Source organism: Parasteatoda tepidariorum, chromosome X2 (assembly GCF_043381705.1).
Source record: "Parasteatoda tepidariorum isolate YZ-2023 chromosome X2, CAS_Ptep_4.0, whole genome shotgun sequence".
In the NCBI taxonomy this organism is placed as follows: Eukaryota; Metazoa; Arthropoda; class Arachnida; order Araneae; family Theridiidae; genus Parasteatoda; species Parasteatoda tepidariorum.
The window spans coordinates 29,055,448-29,077,893 of NC_092215.1; the positions used below are offsets into that span (position 1 = coordinate 29,055,448).

At 29.3% G+C, this 22,446-nt stretch overlaps 1 protein-coding gene across 4 annotated transcripts in view; it reads left to right on the top strand.

The window, feature by feature from the left end:
- Positions 1-22,446, top strand: part of LOC107454189 (CRISP/Allergen/PR-1) — a 44,261-nt gene that overhangs the window by 2,080 nt on the left and 19,735 nt on the right. For 2 of the 4 annotated variants that reach the window (XM_071188020.1, XM_071188019.1), the window contains exon 2: positions 2,586-2,636. In XM_071188020.1, the coding sequence (XP_071044121.1) occupies positions 2,615-2,636 (22 nt within the window). In that variant the 5' untranslated portion in view covers positions 2,586-2,614. Of the gene's footprint in view, positions 1-2,585; positions 2,637-9,875; positions 10,011-15,091; positions 15,259-22,446 lie in introns of those variants that run through there. The other 2 variants (XM_043041027.2, XM_043041028.2) reach the window with 2 other exon arrangements.

Below are 22,446 nucleotides of genomic sequence, written 5' to 3' on the forward strand. Positions count from 1 at the left end.
TAAAATATTTATTTTTTGGAAAGAAGCTATAGCTTAATTTTATCCGACCAGGTCGGATAAAACCAAGTATATGTAGAAATTATATAAATTTTTTTCTACTGAATTTTTAATTTATAGCAACAAATTATATTGACCTAACTGCACATAAGGAAGTTTAGAATCTAGAGATATAAGGAATATGTATGATATTTATAATATATAGAGCATAAATCTCAAATGAAACTTTGATCAATTTCCTTTGTAATACTCCAGGTTTCATGTGTCCATCGTTTATAGTTTGATACACTGTATATAACCTTCCAGAAAGAAAGGTTTAACATATTTTAAACGTCATGTAAAATTTATTTTAACATTTGAAAGCAATAGCTAAAAATACACAACCATACGTTGAACTCACCAAAAGTTATAAGGAACTATAGAATTATCATCATTTTTCTAATAGAATTAATTAAAAAAGTAGACTTTGACAAACGAATAGCTTACTCTGTTTTTCATTTATCTCTAAAAAGCACGAATTCTGCCTGTAGCTATTTTCATGGAGTTTCTGAAACTTTCAACTTTTCAACTTTCTTCAATTTTATGTATAATAAGACGAGAACCCAAAGTTTGTACCATTGAAAACACAGGGATGACATTTCCAGCAAATTTTAATACACTATTTCACTTCAGAAAATTTAATCACTAGGTTAATTAGTTATAAATGTTGTAACGTAAAATGTAATAGGGTAAAAAGAAGTTAGTAAAAAAGTAATACTTAGTAAATTTGAATAAAACCTTTAACTGGCATCTCTAATGCAGTATTTTATGAATAAAAATTCAAAATTTTTCAGTAAGGCTTTGTTAAACACTTTGTTGAGATAGATAGATAGAGAAATAAAAATAAAAATAGATCTGAAACTTGGAATGAGTTTCTGAAACTTTCAACTTTTCAAATTTCTTCAATTTTATGTACAATAAGAGGAAAACCCAAAGTTTGTACAATTAAAAACACAGGGATGACGCTTCGAGCAAATTTTAATACACTATTTCACTTCTGAAAATTTAATCACTAGGTTAATTAGTTATAAATGCTGTAACGTAAAATGTAATAAGCTAAAAAGAAGTTAGTAAAAAATAAAAATAAGTAAATTTTAATAAAACTAATAACTGGCATCTCAAATGTAGTATTTTATAATGAAAAATTGAAAATTTAAATTTTTCAATAAGGCTTTGTTAAACCCTATGTTGAGATAGATAGATAGAGAAATAAAAATAAAAATAGATAGAGAGGGGGGGGGAGAAGGAGAGAGAGAATTACATACATGACAACTCCTTTAGTTTTTACGAGTGATTTTTTTGGAACATTTAAAGCGTTATTGAAATTTAAACTTTACCGTTTCATTTTTGTTTTAAAATGATATTTATAATGACAATTAAAAATTAGCAATCAAAACGAATAAACAAGATATAATAATCGCACAGTGAGAAAAAACTATGGTCAAGGCTATTAGATTAAGGAAAATGTATCGCATTTCTGGATCTATGGGAACTCTCCGTTGGTTTTTGCCGGAGCACTTTGTTAATGATTTCGGTAAAATTAACAATAAAATATGGTTTTATAATAATTAAATTTGAATAAAATTGTCATAAAATTTGGTACTTTTATCATTCCTTCTTTGAGGTTGGCATAAAAACCATTTATTCGGTTTAACTTGCTTTTTAGTTTTACGATTGTATTTTTTACTAAGCGTATGGTAATCAGCTATAATTTATAGAGCCAGGAGTTTCGGTAAACGTTAGCATATGAACGGAAAAATTACCAAAGGAATGGTTTAGGTACAGTGTCTTTCCGTTTTCATTATTAGAATCACGTTTTATATTAAATTATTTTTATCAGATATGTCATTTCCATATAGTACGGTAATTTTGTCGGAATGTCTTTCTCTGTGTACATTGAAGTTTTTAAATGATGATAAAGATAAACAAATTAAATCTGACCTTGACTGTTATATCAGTTAGGACTTCCGGTTTGAAAATATTATTGGCACTTGCACTTTTTGAAGTAATTAGCTTCTAAATGCAGTCATCAGATTTTGGATAGATGATAGGTTAAGTGATACAGTATCATTATCTGCTTTTAGAATTTGTTTTCTATTTAGGTCTAGATTTATACCCTCAACAATTGAGTTTCGTGCAAAATATATTTATTGTTGTAAAGAAGTAAAGTCGATAGTTTTTAAGTTAATGAGACCCTTATAAAACCTTTATCTAGACTTTTAAATATAACCAATTCTTTATCGGACTTTTAATATATCTGTTTAAATTATTTATATATAGTGGCAAAATTCTTTTAATTCCAATTTATTACTCTTTTTACCACTAAAAAATTTATTTTCTGAAACCATAGCATTCGGAGGATATGTAAATTGAGCTTTGAAACATCTTCTGAGAAGTCATAAAGAAAATTAAAAGACTTATTTGAATTACTGTTTACAATATGTATAGGATTTTTTCTGCAAATTAGTAAAGATAGGATAATTGTAAAAAAATGCCATAAAAAACTCCCCATTATATTAAGAAATATAACGAAGTTAACGTATTTTCAGAACTGACTCCTTGCATTGAAAATGCCGGAATGGTTATGTCTTCATATTCAGGTAAGAAATTCATTATAAATTATGCATTGTTTTAAGTAAATTACCTTTCTAATATGTCGCGTATTAAAATTCCAATGTTGCAAAAGTTACTATTTCACATATTTTAACAATTTATACACTTATTTAAAACTTCAGCTCAATTTGTTTTACTTACTTTTGTAACATTTGTTTTATTTTATGAATTTGAAAATAGCGAGAGTAAATATATTAATATAACTTATTCAGGGTTCGTGCTCACCTAATAACACTCATAAAATGGTATTCATTTTGTTCTAAATAAGCTTCAAGTTTCTTAGAATAAGATTTTCCTTTAGAATGAAAAATCAAATTCTCTGATTTCGGAACCAGATATATTTCCTTTGTTTTATTAAAATATTCTAGTTGTGAAAAACATAACATCATTCTTAAAAACATTCATCTTAATATTGCTGCCGTTTTTTAATTTTTCCTAGAAGCATATGAGCACAGTAAGTGTTTATTACTTGATGTATTTTGTGTCTGCATGAATTGTTCGGTCCTTAACTTATTTTAAAATTAATTTATCATATGCTGGTCAAATTATTTTTATTTTGTTACTTACTTAACCCTAACTCTTTAATATTTTTTTTAATCTTGAAAAGATATTATAGTTTTTATGATAATAGCTCTCTTTGCTCCGAAGCCCCTTCAGGCTTCGGATACTGCCTAAACATAAGAGTGAGAAAATGTTCTAAAAATGCAAAGAAAAAAAAAAAGAAGAAAAAAAGGAAAAAAAGAAAGAAAGAATGCTCCATTACTACAATAAGCGGATTCAAGATTGAGAATGGTCGCGTCTACAAGAAGTATTGTACGATAAAATTAGGAATTAAAAAAAAAAAAAAAAAAAAAAAAAAAAAAAAAAAAAAAAAAAAAAAAAACTAAATCGAATTCGGACGTTACGGAAAAAAATGATACTTACAAACCTCAAACCGTTAACGCTTGACTTGTTAATATTAAAACTTGAAGATCAAAGGAAAAGAACGGTTATGTCGACGAAATCTAACTCTGAGAAAAAACGACTTTTCGCGCTATATTGTTCTTCATTTAGCTTATTACAGGGTTGTCCAACTGCAAAGAGCCCACGGGCCAGAATTCCGGTCACTAATCACCTGGCGGGCAGCAGTTTCAAAAAGTTGAACAATAACCTCTTACCTCTAATACAATAACAATTAATAGTTGAATTATTAGTTTTAAAGCAATGGAACAGATGGATTATAAAACAATTTGCTTATATTTTAATGGGAAAACTGAGCACCAGTGTGCAGGGTAGGAGTGCTCTTGACCTTGACCTGTAGATGTCCTGTACCTTTTTGTCCTAATACAATGAAAGGAGTGAAAGAGCGATCAAGAGGAAACTTCGGGGACCCCGACTTGACCTAGAATGATAGTCTCGTATGCTTCTCGATACCATAAAATTTCGAAAAAAGAAATATGCTGAATAAGAAGTTGGCGGGCCGCCAGTTGGACAGCCCTGGCTTATTATGGCGAAATGCCAAACTTATAAAAATCTCAATTTTGATTTCTTTTGTCACTTACGGTGATTGTTCAACTGCATGGCAGAATAGCTTCCCCCCACCCATCTTCACTGTGTCATAACTCTCGGGGAGAATCATTTTCTCACATTATTGATTTTTCAAAGCTTAGTAATCCTATAAATGCAACACATGACAGAAATGACGCTTGGATCATTGTCCTTTTTGCCAAAAATTTGCTTAAACCATTCTCCTCAATTGTTACATCGACACCATAGCATATTTACGGTGGACATGTTGCATATCCCCCAAAAAAGTATTAAGTAAATAAGTTCGGTACCTTATTTTTAATATTTTTAAAGAGCAAACAGTTCTCAAATGAATAAGCTGCTTGCTAACGAGTTAGTGCACAACTAATCATCTAAAGATTCAATATATAAGTCAATTATCTGTGAAACTAGAGCAGTGAATTTAAACAAACTTAATTGAAAAAAAAAGTAAAAAGAGTCTTTTTGTTTACGTTAGACAACTGTTCCTAAGTATCAGGTATAAACTGTGCATATAAATATAAATTTTTACTATGAATCTTCCAACAGTTTGCTTCGAAAACAGTCTTACATAATTGAGACACACCTTTTAAAGTCATTTCGGTAGATGTCAAAGTATTTAAATTAAGCAATTAAAAAATGTAAATTGTTTTGTTGTATCGTATGATTCATTAGTTTGCTGTATATTTTTTATGAGATCGGCGTTTATGACCTTTAAAATTTTTTTTTCTAGGATTTCGAATATTTTTAACTTTTTTCCCTAAAACCACTTCAAAATTCAAAAAATATATTTAATTCAAAAAATATATTTAGGAGAAAATTCAATGACTACATCTATAGATACTTTTTTACTATCACTCTTGAAGCAGTTTGTTTCAAAGAGTAATATTACATACTTTTTATAACCGTCGTTGAACAGCCGATCCAATTTTTTGAGCTTACGACTACTAATGTTCAATTCCGTAGTCTTGTAATTTTAAACCCAATCCAGAAGACAAAGGAACTCTTGTATCAAGTATTCGTAGAAATGGTCCTTCGTGAAGAACTTTTTTGATGAAACTAACCCTCATTTTGGTTACATGGAGAGGAAAACCACGAAAAACTCCCACGGTTAGCTTCAAGGCAAGGGGACTCTAACCCATGATCCGTCTACCACTGTGGACATTTTGCGTGAGCACTGTGGTCGGTGCAAGCCGAGTGCGGAATTCATTCCGATCAGCCAACGCTGGGATTCGAACCAGGTTCACCTTATCAGAAGACGAGCACTCTATCCCCTAAGCCAGTGGTGCGCAAACTAGGGGTCGCGACCCCTCTGGGGGTCGCCAGAAGTTTTTTGGGGGTCACCAAATTTTTATGAAATGCATTATCCCTGCATGCTGCATACCATACAGTGTACATATAAAGAGTGAAGCGCCATCACTCACTGTTTAATTGCAATTGGATTTCCGAAATGTCACGAAATATCGAGTCAGAAGTCATAAAACGCATACAAAATTCATCTGTATTTGCTTTACAACTGGACGAGACTACCGATATTACTAAAATGTCACAACTAATTATTTACGTTAGGTTTATTTTTAATGAAGATATAACAGAAACGTTTTTATGTTGCAAAAGTTTGGAAGGAAAAACAACTGGAGAAAAAATATTCGAAGTAATAAATGAATATTTTGAAACAAAGTCCCTTACCTGGGCAAACTGTGTTGCGGTTTGTACTGATGGTGCTGCAGCATTAACAGGTTCGAATAAAGGGCTCAGAGGCTTAATTCAGAAGGTGGCGCCTCATATGGTATTTAATCACTGTATGATTCATCGGCAAGCTCTTGTTGCAAAAGATATGGATGAAGAGTTGCACAACGTATTACAAGACGCTGTTAGTTCAATTAACTACATTAAATGCAACAGCCACAACAGCCGTCTCTTTTCAATACTTTGCAATGAGATGGGCTCAACGTATGAGAAATTACTGTTACACACCGAAGTCAGATGGCTTTCACGTGGGAAAATACTACGACGGATATTTGATTTGAGAAATGAAGTGTACATGTTCTAAATCGAAAAGAAACATAGATTGGCAAGTTATTATATCAATGAAGTTTGGCTAGGGAAGCTGAGCTATTTAGTTGATATTTTCGAAAAACTTAACGACTTAAATTTGAGCTTGCAGAGTGAGAATTCAACTATCATAACTACAGCCAGTAAAATTCAAGCTTTTAAGAATAAGTTTAGTCTCTGGCAAACTGAACTGAATAAAAACAACACCAACATGTTCCCTTGCTTTAACGATTTTATCAAGGAAAATAATATAGATATATTTACATTTAAAAACATCATTTCCAATCACATTGAAAAGTTAAAGAAAAATTTTTCGAGAAGATTCGAGGATTTTCCTGAAAACGATCTTGGTTGGATTCGTGATCCATTTTCCTTTGACATATGCAGTTCAACGCTTCAAATTAGTGAGAAAGAGCAATTGATAGATCTGATTAGTGATTATACTCTTCGAAATCAATTTAAGACTCAGCCTTGCCAAAAATTTTGGCTATCCGTGGAAAAACAATATCCCGTTTTATGCAAGAATGCCATCAGAGTGTTAATACAATTTGCATCAACGTATTTATGTGAAACTGGATTTAGCAAACTAGTTTCAATAAAAACTAAATACCGCTCGCGTTTAAACCCTGAAGATGATATGCGAATTGCAATTAGCAACATACATCCAAACATCGATGAGATAATTAGAAACTTGCAGCCACATACATCTCATTAAAGGGCAATTTACTGATTTTTGTGTTATACAAAAAGTATTTTCTTAAAATTATAAATAAAATTAATATGAGTCAAATATGATGATGTTTTTATTCGATGAAACGAAAGAAATGCTCGAAATATACATCGTATTTGTGAACATTTATCTCTAGGGGTCGCCAAAAATTTTCTCTCTACAAAAGGGATCGCGGTCGAAAAAAGTTTGCGCACCACTGCCCTGAGCCATCACTGCTCCCTTATTATGTAATCGAAGTACACGTTTTAAAATCGCTACGATAAAATGTCAACGTATTTAAATTCAGCCATTAAAAAATTAATATAGTTATGTCGCGCCGCATGCTTAGTTGACTTGCAATATATTCTTTATAGATTGGCGTTTCTGATGACCTTTATGAGATTTTTTTATACTTTCGAATATTTCCTTCTCTTTTTCCTAAAATAACATTTTATTCATGAAATATTTAAGTGAAAATGCAATATCTATACACATAGAAACTTTTTACTAGCAATCGTTCAACAGTTAGTTTCGAAAACTGCTTTGTTTCATAATTGAGATAAACGTTTTCATGCCGTTTCGTATTTACAATAAAATGTCAACTTATTTAAATCTTGGCATTAAAAAAATTAATATCGCTTAACTGTGCCGTCCTCTTAATTGATTTGCAGATTATTAATTGATTCTTCATAGATAGAAAGGTATTTATGGTGACCTTCAAAGAAATGTTTGTAAGCTTTCGAAGATTTCCTTCTCTTTTTCCCAAAGCCTCATTGTATTTATTCATGAAATAGTTGAGAGAAAATGCAATAACTGTGCCTATAGACACTTTTCTTACTAAAAAACTTTTACGTTTTAAAATTTTTACTTCCTAACGGAATAATGTCAACTAATTCAGATATTAAGAAATTAATGGCATTTCGTTGTGCTGAATGTTTAATTGGTTAGCAGGATATTCTTTGTAGATTAGCATTTATGATGACCTTTAAAGAATGTATTTTAGACTTTCTAATATTTCTACCTCTTTCTCCTAAACCACACTATATTCATGATATATTTGGGAGAAAATGCAATAGTTGTATCTATCGATACTTTTTTTTTACTAAAAACCTTTTACGTTTTAATATTTTTACTTCCTTACGGAATGATGCCAACTAATTCAGCCATTAAAAAATTAAAGGCTTTTTGTTGTGCTGAATGCTTAATTGGTTAGCAGGATATTCTTCGTAGATTAGAATTTATGATGACCTTTAAGGAATTTATTTTAGACTTTCTAATATTTCTACCTCTTTCTCCTAAACCACACTATATTCATGAAATATTTGTGAGAGAATGCAATAGTTGTATCTATCCATACTTTTTTTCTACTAAAAACCTTCTCCATTTTAAAATTTTTACTTCCTTACGGAATGATGTCAACTAATTCAGCCATTAAAAAATTAATGGCGTTTCGTTGTGCTGAATGCTTAATTGGTTAGCAGGATAGTCTTTGTGGATTGGCATTTATGATGACCTTTAAAGAATTTATTTTAGTCTTTCTAATATTTCTACCTCTTTCTCCAAAAACTACGTTGTATTCATGAAATATTTGCGAGATAATGCAATAACTATTCCTAAAGTTACTTTTTTACTATCAATTTTTCAACAGTTTGTTTGGAAAAGTCTTATTACATAATTGAGACAAACGTTTTAATATCTTTATTTCTTTACGGTAAATTGTCAACTAATTCAGTCATTTAAAAATTAATAGCGTTTTTTTGTGCTGTATGCGTAATTGGTTCGCCGTATGTTCATTATAGATCGGCATTTATGATGACCTTTAAAGAATTTTTTTGTCGAATATTTCCTTTTATTTTTCCTAAAACCACGTTGTATTCCTGAAATATTCAGAGAAAATGCTACAACTATATCTAGAGTTACTTTTTTGCAACTAATCTTTCAGTAGTTTGTTTCGAAGATAATATTATTGCATGTATGAGACACACGTTTTTATTTCTCTATATACTCACAGTAAAATATCTAGGATCATCTATTGCAATGTTTCGACTTAGTTTCGTATTCTTAATAGGTCGGCATTTATGATTCATGGCTAGGATGTAAATGACCTAAAAATTATTTAAAAATGCCCTTATAACGGAATAAAAGTTTCTGAAAACCGCTAAAAGTAACCAAACCTTAAATTAAAAAAATAATTCCATAATTTCAAGAACATCGGGATTGTAGTGTATTTTCTAATATTTTATGATGTTCTTAAAATTGAAAGAACGTCAATTGTCCAAAAGAAATTTCTTATATCTTAAAAAGTTTGCACACCATCAACGCTTTGCTCAGCATTTTTTTGGAGTATATTTGAAATAATGATAAGTAAGATTCAATGCAAAACTTACTGCAATTTATTAAAAAAATATGGATATTGAAAAAAACGACTCAAAAACGTTTTATAATACCCTTTTAAAATGACCAAAAATGTGAAAATTAAATAAATAAATAAATTATATATTTATCCTCACCATCCTAGGCCTAAATTGTCATTAAAATATTGTTGTAGTCAGTCTTTCGAATATATTTTTTCCCAAAAAGTTTTTTCTCTATTTTCTAAGAAAATGTATTTATGTAAGATTCCCCACTGAAGACTGGTACTTTTCCAAGTATCATTCTTTCAGCATATTCTTCAGAAGAAAGGTTTATTAAATGTCTGGGAGACGTTTAAAAGAGTTTGTTTCTTTTATTGCTCACGATAAAATATCTTTAAATTTCTATTTAACCACTAAAAAATAATAACACTTGGATTTCGTGTCTAATTTTTAATTGAACGGTAAGGTGATCATTCAGAAAAGAAATTTTTTTTAGTCTATCTGGCACCTTTTATTCTATTTCTTTCGTTCTTTTTTTTTTCTCACGCCATGTTGTATTCACAAAAGATTTGTGAATCAAAGGTTGCAAATAAAAGATTATATTCATAAACAATCAGTGTAATGAAAGATAACTAACAATCATATATTATCATGAAATCTCTTTACCCCTTTTTCATGGCCGTTTGTATTTCTTCCGAATTTAAGTTCAAGTGAAGAAAGTAAGTATATCGCTGAAGTTTTAAAACAATTAAATATTTTTGTTTGAGTTTAATCATTTAAAAAATTAACATAATTGTTATCTATCCAGATCTTTACATCTATATTTATTTAAATATCTATGTCTATATCTATATCTATCTATCTGTCTCTCTCTCTCTCTGTATATATATATATATATGAAACTGTATCTATATATATATAAATATATATATATACTNATACAGACGTAAACAGTTGAATTTTTTACTGTATTGTAAATATTTACTGTCGTCCAAAATTAAGGAAAATTTCTAAGTTTGATTATTTTCTCTGATAACAATAGACTAATTTAAACTCAAAAAACATATATATATATATATATATAGAGAGAGAGAGAGAGAGAGAAATATGAAAACATATTATTATCTAAGTATTTTTTTTAATTTCATAATCTTTTTCAGTCAAGTCATATTATAAAAATGGCAAAAAACCTATTTTATTGCAAGTTTTCTGTTAACAAAGTTTCCTATTAACTTTGAGAAAAAAGTATGGTCAAAACTACCAGAATACGGTAAAATTTACCATGTTTATTGCTCTATGGCAATACCAAAAATCTCGATAATATTTACCAAATCGCTTTGGTAATGATTTTGGTAGAATGATATTATAATATATGGTATTTTAATATGCATATATTATGTATAATATGTAAGTAATATGTATGTATTATGTATAATATGTAAGTAATATGTGTGTAATATATATGTGTATATGTATGTAATATGTATGTGTATATGTACGTGTATATGCATGTATAATATGAATGTCATATGTATGTAATATGTATGTGCATGTATAATATGTATGCAATATGTATGTAATATGTATGTGTACATGTATAATATGTATGTAATTCCTATGATATTATAAAATGTGATAATATTTGATAATTTTATCATGATATCTTAGAACATGTCATTGAAACCATTTATTCTCTTTTCTTTCAGTTTTGTATTTTTTTCTAAATGCGTGGTAATGAGAACTATAATTTTGTAAACCAGAATTTACAGTAAACTGTAACTACATGAAATGAAAAACTGCCAAATGAATGGTTAAAATACTGTACATTAAAATTTCAACTAGAAATATGTATTCTTTTTTAAAATTAGAAATGTTTTTATTATACAGTAAGGAAATTTTAACCAGAATTTTTTTCTCTCCGCATAATGAACTACGATACAAGTTAGATAAACTATATAACCACATTAAAAGATCATACTATTTGTTTTACCAAAAATCACGAGAAAATAAAATTTATAGCCCACATTAGAAGAGAAATGAAATAAAATTCTACACTGTAAAAATGGATACTAAAATTTTAGGAAACTTTCTTCGTTTCTGACGAAACCGTTTTCTGGCTTATGCTCCGGACGAACATTTTGTCAGAGTGCCGAAATAACTATCACTACTTCTTCAAAGGAACATATTTCCTCAATCGTAAAGAAATATTTCGTATTTCATCGTTGTAATTTCATCAATTGAAGAGTTACTTTTGTAGATAGATTCGTTTTATGTTGAAAAAGCATGTTTGTTATATATTTTAGAGTTTACGTTTCGTCACTAATTATGCGATTTAGTGACGAAATGATTCACATAATTAAAGAAATACAGCTGAAGAAATTGTGATAAATCGTGAAAAGTGAGAGTTTAATATCTGAGAGGGGATATTTATTTTGATATGAGAAGTCAGTAAACATTACCAGTACTAAATAACTTTTTTACATATTTATTTTTCTTTCCGATTCTTTCGCACTTTTAGAAATAAAATATCGACTTAAAGTCACGCAGGAAACCATGAGTTGTATTTCTTTGTTTTTGACAGAATTTTCGTAGCGGAATCATGTCATTTTTAATGAAACGTAAGCTGTCAAATATTTGATAAAACTACTTCTATATTCATGAATCATCTTAGTGTATTCATGGAGATTATGTTGTTTCCTAATTGTATGTGTTTGTAATTACAGTCGATAAATATATAAACTTGCTTTTCATCTAAGATTTATAAAAATGTTACCTTTTATGCAAATTTATGCCAAGTAAAAAATTCCATAAACTTTTGAAACACTTTTATTTGGTTTTGAAAAGGGTGTACAGTGAGCTGCCTTCCTCTAAAATAAAGATAACACTCTGAATAACTTTTGTGCTACTGACCAAATTTTCCCATTCTATACATATCCTAATATCCTAGTTCTATATTTATCCAAACGATATTTAAAGTTTACTATTAATTAAATAGCTGATTTTATCACAAAACATATTTCTCTTGTAAAAACATTCTTTTTTTCCCCTGACGATATTGTCAATTTGATCATTAAAACGTGGGAGGGGGCTCTTGAAATCTGGAAATATGGTCTCAATAGTTTAGCACAGAAAGCGTTCAAAAAATTAGGCCTCTCAATGTTAATTTTACCTTCTGCGTATTTTTCAAATATCGGAAACTTTTTAAACGAATCGAAATTTCTTTGCACACATCTATAAAAGACTCATTCATTAAAAAATAAGTGCATAAATTAAATAATTTTAAATAACAATTTCTTAATTTTAATGTTTCCTCTAATAATTTTCAAAATGATTTAAATAGCGAGTTACGCAGTTTTGAATGACAAATTTTGAACCAAAGCGTGTAAATACTTTATGAGCATTTAATTCTTTATAATTCCGAAAAGCTGTATTTTTAAATTTTCTTATCTCAAAATGACGAAACTCTTTTGACGAAATTCGTATCTTCAAACTACAGAAATTTCCTCAATTTGACGAAATGTTTGCTCGGAGCATTTCTCGGAACTTAATTATGTCAAACACAAAGTAACGGTTCGAAACATGGAAAATGAAATTTGTGTATCATTTCATTGCCATAAAATTTCGCGTCATGTCCATTATTTAATTAATAAATATTAATAAACTTTTAAAAATTTCATTAATAAAAATGCAAATTTAATTATTTTAGAAAATTTTCTTCATCTTGTAGTTTAAAGTTTTACAAAGTAATAAAAGTGCAAAACTAAATAGGAAATAGAGGTAACGAATAATTTGGGGTGCACAATTTTGATAACGAATAATAACGAAATATTGCTACGGCTTAAAGTAATAAACATTGCAAAATTAATTTCGTGCAAGGGTCATTCTTAGATTATGGGTAGTTTTATGTCTTCGTATTTTTAATTTGTATTTCTAAGATAGACAGTTTAGCAAGTCAGCTATGAATGTTTGAAATTTTTGTCAATATTTTTTTAAAGAATAGCCACATTTCGATGAAGTTCTTTTTTTCCTAACTTATGTAGATTTTAGATTTGTTCCCTTATGCGTAATTTGTTTTTATTTCACGTTTAACAAAGTCTTATGAAAAATTTTAGTGCGGTGCATGTGATATTTTTGGTTTCATATCTAGTTATAACGCTCCAACTTTACCCGGAAAAGTCACTGATAGAAATACAAGTTTTAAGCGTTTTCTGACCACTAAAACTAGAATTTATGTCAATCTTTTCACCGAAAAGTTGTTATAACCGTATCAAATGTCCTTATTTCCGACTAATTGTAGTGCCTAAATTTGAACTGAATTTCGGTTCCCGTTATCACTACATGTTTTAATTTTTTTTCCTAGCTTCTACAAGCTGTTTTCATCGCCATTTAACTGCCAAATAAAATTTATTGTCAATCTAAAATTTGACTGCTTTTAACAAAAAGAACAGGCGCAAAACTAAAATGATAATTTAAAAAAAATATGTCTTTAAATTAAGTAAAAAAACAATAGTTTAAATTTTGTCACATCTAAAACATACTTTTTCAGGATTTTAAGTGAACACCACTTAAAATATTCCCAAGTTTTTCGAAAGTGAAGCTCTTCACTTTTTTAGTTTCAGGTGAAACAAAAATGAAATTACTTTTTCTTTTTCAGATCAGTTTAAAAACATAGTTTTAAAGTGTTTATTTAAAAAAAAAAAGAAAATCCCAACTAAAAACTGAATAACTTAAAATTTTATGTGTAGTTTCAGCTATTTATATTTGCTTACATACCCTTCTAAATTTTAAGATTTTGTCAAAGATTTTGTAGAGTGATAGTGAAAAGTTGAAATTTTTTAATCAAATTGATTTTTATCATCACTTATGAGCATGGCCATTAGTCTCTGCTTTATGCATTTGTTTCACTTATTTATTAATACGGGAGGACAAAATTTATTTAATTCTCATTTATTAAAATGCTAATTATTTATTAAAATATAAAACATTATTAAAATATTTTATTTAAATATAAAATATTAGTAAGTATTAAAATATTAATATTTTCAAATATTATATAAAATATTAAAATTTCATAGTAGTTGAGCGCATGTCTAATACACTGTAAAAAAATTCAGATCAAATTACGGTATAAAGTGCAGGCAATTTGGGTGCATCATCTTTGAAATCCATTTTTACCATAAAATATTATACCGTAAATTTTACAGTAATATTTATTTAGTTAGCCTGATTTCTCAGTAATTATTGCTATAAAAATTACGGTATTAGATATGGTAATATTACGGAAAGTTACGGTAAAATTACGGTAATATTAAATTTTTGTTTCTTAACGTGCTCCGAAAAAAATGGTAAAATTTACCGGCACCCTGAATGCAGGTACTTTTTACCGTTATTGAATTCGGAATTTTTGACAGTGCTATAACAACTAATGCTGTCAGATTTTCACGAAGTATTTCATATTTAAAGCGATAACAAAATATAGGCTTTTCTGCTGAATTCTTGGATTGATGAATTTAATTTAAAATGATTTTAACTACCTTTAGGAAAGCATGATCATTACAATTTGCAAAATGCCTATATTTTATTCGTGGCTATTTTTACCTATAATTGTAATTTGGTTATCTTTTCATTACCATTTGGAAAAATCATCCTTGGAACAAACCAGGAGGGAGCCAGTTGGCAGATATGGCCTAATTTGTCGTCCACTACCATTTGTCCTTAAACATTTGCATTTTTTTTTTCGAATTAACATTTTGTCAATCAATATGATGCCAAAACAGCTGTTGCGGAATTTATTGGAGTCAAACAAAAGTGTACATTAGTGTATTAAACCCAAAGTGTTGCGAGCAGATGTCAGAGAAATGTTTTATAATTATTGCCAGAAGTACATTGACAAATTTGTACTTGGGAATTCTATATAAAAATTGCAAATCAAGAAATTTCAGTTCACTCAGAGGAACCTACCTTAAAGTAAGCAAATCCTTTCAGATTTTCTATGTCTTAAAAATTAAATTCCGCAAATAAGTTTTAAAAGTTTTCTTTTTTATGTCATTAAATTTTAGTTTATTTACTTATAAAGAACTTTTTGCTCTGTACTTGTCTTACATTAATTTTTTATCCCAATCATTAGTTGAATATTTTAATTCAAATTATCTTTTTCTGCAATTAAAAAGCTTTTTTACGTTCTCAGATAACTACGATTTATTGATTTTCTTTAATAACCTTAGTTTCATTATTATACTTGCTTTCTTTATTAAACTTCATTATTCTTATACTTTCTTTGTGAAACTTATTTTCTTCATTATACTACATTATTCTTATACTTTCTTCGTGAAACTTATTTTCTTTATTATACTTCATTACTCTTATACTTTCTTTGGGAAACTTATTTTCTCTTTTATACTTCATTATTCTTATACTTTCTTCGTGAAACTTATTTTCTTTATTATACTTCATTACTCTTATACTTTCTTTGGGAAACTTATTTTCTTTATTATACTTCATTATTTTTATACTTTCTTTGTGAAACTTATTTTCTTTATTATACTTATTTTTATTACACTTCATTATACTTTATTTCCTTTGTAAACTGGACGAAGTATACTAAAAAACGATCCATTATAAGCCATTACTATGTTGATTTTTACCCGCCTTATTCCTATTAGAGCAGGAGTATTTAAGGCTCTCATCTATCATTGTAAAGAAACGGGTACTACACTGAGAAACAAAATATGGTCAAAACTACCAGCATATGGTAAAATTGGCCATTTTTTGACTCGATGCAAGCATCAAAAAGCTCAGTAATTTTTACAGAGGCGCATAGGTAATGATTTTGGCAAAATCAACAATGAAATATTGTTTTATAATAAGCGATAAAACTTGGTGAATGTGATAAAATTTGGTAATTTCATCATGATACTTTAGAGCATGGTGTAATTTATTTATATAATTTACTTTTAAGTTTTATATTTTTTTGCTAAATATGTGAAAATGAGAACTATATTTCTGAAAACCAGAATTTCCGGTAAATCTTTTCTATATGAACAGAAAAATTACCAAACGATAGGGGTAAATACCGTATATTATGGTTATATTATCAGAATTATAGTGTTGTTTTTTAACTAGACATGCCATAACTATGCAGTACGGTAATTTTAACCAGATTTTTTTTCTCCGCATATACCAGGTATTGGCTACTCGATCTGACTACCCGGTTAACCCAAGGACAGGTCATTGAACACTAGTTTTTGTCTGGAAAGTGAAGGTAACTGGTGTTCATTGATGACCACCTTGACCACATTAAGCCCATTATACCGTTGGTCATGAAAATGTAGAGCCTTAATCTCCGTGATCATCTTCATCGATAATTGGCGGCTGCAGAAGTGTTTTTACTCTTTTTTTTCGTTTTTTGTTCACTATAATCCTCAAGCAACACTGAAATTAAGCAATTAGTTCACGCTGCAGATGTCATGATTTCATATTAAGGTTCATAATTAAATGTCTCGATCATTTATTGTTACAACTGTTTATTTTCTTCCAATGATACGATTATATTTATAGTCAAGAGTTCTTTTTTTGTTACTTAATTTCAATAAAATCTAATGAATCAAAATAAGATCACATAGTTTTATGTTTTGTGAAACTGATAACATAAATATAAAAAAAAATATTCTACTATATTTTCTTCTATGACATTAATAAATTGTCAGCAATTTACTAAGCCTATGACCAAGGATGAATAGTGAACTTATTTTGTCGAAAAATGTTGCCATTTTTGCACTCTTTGAAAAAAAGACTCATCCTTTTAAAAGATCTAGCATTAGAGTAAAAATTATGTAATTTTTTTCGTAATCAAATCCTAGTATTTGCAATTTGAAGATGAGAAATATTTTTTGTTCTACTTTTCTTTATTCTTATGCAGAAAAAATTCAAAATTTTTGCTTTAGACAAATAAAAAAAATTCTTAGTTACAAATATGTTTGACAAAGTCTAAGAAGTATAACTCTTTCTTTATAGATTCCAAGAAGGTTTTAAACGTGGCGTAAATAGTTCAGAACTATTTTGTTGTTAACCATAATATAAACCATTGCAAGATTACATATCACATATCAGAAACATTCTGAGATCTTTTAATTCAATACATGAAATAAATCAGAAAGGAACTACAGAGCGGACAGTCTGTTCGCAATTTTTTACCGTAAGATTATTATTTTAAAAGCAAAATTTCTTTTTATTAATACTTTGAATGAGAATAATCAATAGGAATGGAGCCACGATGACTCAGGGGATAGAGCGTTCGCCTTCCAATGAGGTGAACCGGGGTTCGATCCCGACGATGGCTGGTCGATACGAATTCCGCATCCGGCTTGCACCGACCACAGTGCTGATGTGAAATATCCTCACTGTTTGACGGATAATGGGTTAGAGTTCCCTTGCCGTCAAGCTAACCGTGGGGGGTTCTCGTGGTCTTCCTCTCCATGTAACGCAAAGTTCTATCAAAAAGTCTTCCTCGAAGGCAAATTTCTCTCAATACTTGATCCAGGAGTTCCCTTGTCTTCTGGATTGGGTTCAAAATTACAGGACTACGGAGTTGAACATTAGTAGTCACAAATCCAAAAATTGGGTCGGCTTTTCAACGACCGTTATAAAATCAATAGGGATGAGACGTGGTGGCTCAGAGGATGGAACGTTTGCATTCCAATGATGGCTAGTTGATACGAATTCCGCTCGAAACACAATGATGACGTAAAATATTCTCACTGGTCGACGGATCACGGTATAGACTTCTTCAGCCGTTAGGCTAACCGTGGGAGTTTTTGTGGTTTTTCTCTTCATGTCACCCAAATTCTAGTTAGTTCTCTTAAAAAGCCGTCCACGAAGTCAAATGTCTCCCAATACTTAATGCAGGAGTTCATTTGTCTTCTGGATTGGGTTCAAAATTACAAATCTACGGGGTTGAACATTAGAAGTCGTAAACACAAATATTGGGTCAGAAGACCAACGACGGCAATAAATAAAAATCAATAGGGATTCGCAATGCAGTGAGTCTGCGACGAAGATCCAATAATTTAGAAGAATTCTGTCGAAAATCTGACTAATATTTACAAGGAATTGCTTTAGATTAGCAGAGACAAAGGGTTTATATTTAGCTAAAACATACAGAAATATTTACTGCATTTCTCTCCCTTTGTCTTAGAGCTGACAAAAATAGTTTTTTTTATAGGAACACATTTGCTACTTTTTGAACATTTTTATTTATGTTTCTCATCTTGCTCTTTGCTTTATTAGACAGCTAATATCATGATCAAGTGTGTATAAGATTTTTGAAAGAAAAATTACTCTGCTTAATTTTAAAAAATATATATACAAATAAAGGAGCTGAAGTTTAATATCGAGAAACAACTGATTAAAAACTGAGTAAATAAGCAAAAATGTTTGTCATATTTTTAACAACATCAATATCTATACGACATCTATACGACCCTCAGATAAAGTTTTCAATGTTTATTACAAAAAATACAAGTCATGAAATATTTGCTGATATTAATTCATAAGCCAATTACACGCTTTTATCGTAAAAATAGTAATATATTGAACAAGGTATTTGACATATTTTTATCAGCAACTGATGTGAAAAAAATAAAAACACATATCAACATATCAAGATTGAATATATATAATAAATTACGAATTTCGCGACTTTCACAGACATAATTTTAAATTAGTATTTTAGTAATTTAAGCGGGAATACTTGATTAAGTATTCTCCTTAACGATTTTCACATAGAAAAGGAAACGATTCCANATATATATATATATATATCCTCAAGTATTCTTGAGTATAAAATGAAGATAAAACAAAGAAAAATTACAAACATATGAGAAAAAGAAAAGGGTGGAGGAGGAAAAAAAATAATTAAAAAAAGTAACAAATAACTGGGGAAAAAAAGGATAAAATTTTTTATAAAATCCGGAAAATAAAGGATATAATCTTTTCATCAGNCGAGTGCAGCGCCACTAATTTGCATATTGCAATTTTACTCAGCTACTCTTAGTGGACAACATATGCAAATTTTGCACGGTTTGGCTTACTTTTGAAAGAGTTATCGCTATTTTTGTGATTTTTCCTTAATTTATGATAACCAGTGTATTTTGTTACCCATCTGTATATATATGTATGTAATACAAAAATTATAAATACTTTTGTATTAATAAAAGAATTAAACCTCTTTTGGTTTCATAAAATGTCTTTGTTGAAGAGTAAGGGTGGAGATATTCTATTTTGGGAATTCAAGGCTGAAAACATGCCATTGAATAATAATTAGATTTATATTTGAAAGGAGGAGTTATTTTTAGAATCTTGATCCTCCTTCACTTCCATATTAGGAAGCATTAAATGATTTTCCATAGTGCGTAGAGTTACAAGGGCATGTACGACTGTAACCTAATTGTTTTCGCATGTCTCTTGCTGAATAACGTGTTCCAATAAACATCTGCCGGAACCATCCATAGTTTCGTCCACAACCCCTTCTTTGCAGGAGTGGGGATGTGAACTGTTATCACCACCAGCCTAACTTTTAATAAAACTTTTGATAACTTATTATGGTTTTGACTGCATTTTTTACACCCATGATAACAGAGATGTAGCCCTGTTATTATATATATATATATACTGGATAAAGTATTGGGAGAAGTTTGCCTTCGTGGAGGACTCTTTGATGGAACTAACCCATCCTTGCGTTGCACGGAGAAGAAAACCGCGAAAACCTCCAGCAGTTAGCCCGACGGCAAAGGAACTTTAACCCATAATTCTTATATCACTAAGGATATTTTACGTCAGCTCAGAGACCTGTTCGAGTCGGGTGTGGGATTCTTATCAGCTAGTCACCTTTGGGATTCGAACCCAGTCACCTCAATGGATGGCGAACGTTCTATCCCCTCTAAGTTGTTAGTATAAACAGAATCGAAGATTTCTGACTTCTGTTTAGAAGCAAATTGCTTAGCAGAAGTATCATTCGTCTTACTTCTAAAAAGAAACTGTTATAATAAGCCTAAATTCTGTTATAATAAGCAAGTATTTCTTTAATTTGTGAATTTGTCAATTTCCTAAATTGATTAAATAAATTTAAGGTAGCACAGAGGAAGAAAATCGGCAATTTCGATGAAAATTTCGATTTTTATTAATTGTCCATATTTGAACTTAAGTTCATGAGCCTTCTAAATCTCTTTAATTTTTTGTCTTCCAATCTTAAGAAATGAAACTATAGTTGTTTTTTCGCATGCTGACGGATGAAATTGAAACCGCAAGCAAGCTCCCGAAAATGAAACTCTAAAACCTTAATGCTAACACAATCACAAAAAAAAAGTTTGGAATAAAATTTTTCGAAACTTAGAATGCGTATTTCCTATGCTTGTTTTTTCGTTTTGAGTTAAAAGCTGAGGTCTAAACGTGAATTTAATATTTTTAGCATACTTAACAGTACGAAGTTTTAGAACTTTTCTGTAAAAATCAATATTAAAAATATGTTTTGTTCTATTTCATTATAAATTTGATATTTCTCATAGATTTTGGTTCATAACACAGACAAAAATATTATTGATCTAGAAAAAACTATTTTGATATTTATGCATTACGCGTTGTTGTTAGCGGGCATGTTGTTAGCATGAATCGTGTTTTAATTCTCAAATCTGTTCTATTGGGAAAAAATACTTTATATTTATGTTACATTAAACTTACAATTTTAGCACCTTCTTACCAAAAATTATATGAAAATTTTTTAAGGCTGTTTTTGGAAAGAACAGTCTTTAATCCCTTGAAGTAGATGGGGTACCGGTCTCTTTATTATATATATTTTTTCTGATCTTCTAATTACAATCAAAAGTATATTTTGCTATTTTTTTAATTATGAAATTAATCTAATAGTTACTAAAAATTTGTTAGACGTTCGAGTTATATTTCTACTATATAAAATATGAAATCCAAGAGAAGTGGTTTTTTTTTCTTTTTCATTCATATTTAAATTTTTAATCAATAATTGATTTTGTAAATAAAAGCAACAATGATGAATAACTGTTTCTTTTAGATCTAAAGAACTGTACTTAAGTGAAAATTTGAAAAATTATTGTTTGAAAGAGAGCCGTGTTTGGAAGATTTTACATTTAGCGCAGAAAAATACGCGAAGTCCCAAGCTGTATTTCATAATAATTATAAATCATTAAAATGTTATATATAGTATTTTTAACTTATTTTTATTTAAATCAGTATCAAAATAATGATAAATATGCTTAATAAAAACTCTGCGTCAAAGAGTTAAAATAAGCAGCTAAGTCTAACACACTGTAAAAAATTCCAGAACGTAAAAGTTTGTAGTAAACAGCGATGTTTAAAGTAAATATCGACACTTAATGCACGTGGACTACACATTGAGGTTCATGGGTTTTATAGCCGGATTTTTAAATAGTTTTGACAGTTAAAATAAAAACAAATGTTCCATATCTTATTAATATTTTAAAACTTTCTGCAAACAGAAGTGTTTAGAAATAAAGTTTAATGCAAAAATGTAGCAATATTTGTTTTATGCAGTTTAAGATTCAAAGCTTATAGAAAAATCGTATAATAGTTGAAATCTGCTCTACACTGTTGAAAAATTCCAGATCTAATGATGAAAAGTACCGGTACTTGAACAAAACTCTTATGTACCGTACTTTTTTCAGCAACAATTACAGTAAAATTACTGAATCACTTTAATTAAATAATTGTCGCTGTAAAAATTACGGTATAATTTTTTATGGTAAAATAGAATTTATGGTGAAATGGATTTTACGGATGATGCACCCAAAGTGGTGGTACTTTTTACCGTAAGTACTTGCGGAATTTTCGATATAATATATAAGAGTCTTTAAATAAAGGGAATTTTGAAAGCTTTAATTCGATTTGAAACTAAAAATTGAAAAGGGTCGAAATACTAAAATGATACAAAATCGTATAATCTCCAATTATTGTGTTAAAAAAAGTGTGAATTTCAAATAACCAATTAATTATTGAAAAAAATAAGATCTGTCATGACAAACTATCATGAAAAAGTTGTAACTGGAACTTAGGACAATTGCTTTAAAACAATTTCTTTTTAAAAATAGAAAAAAAATTAGCGTCATGGAG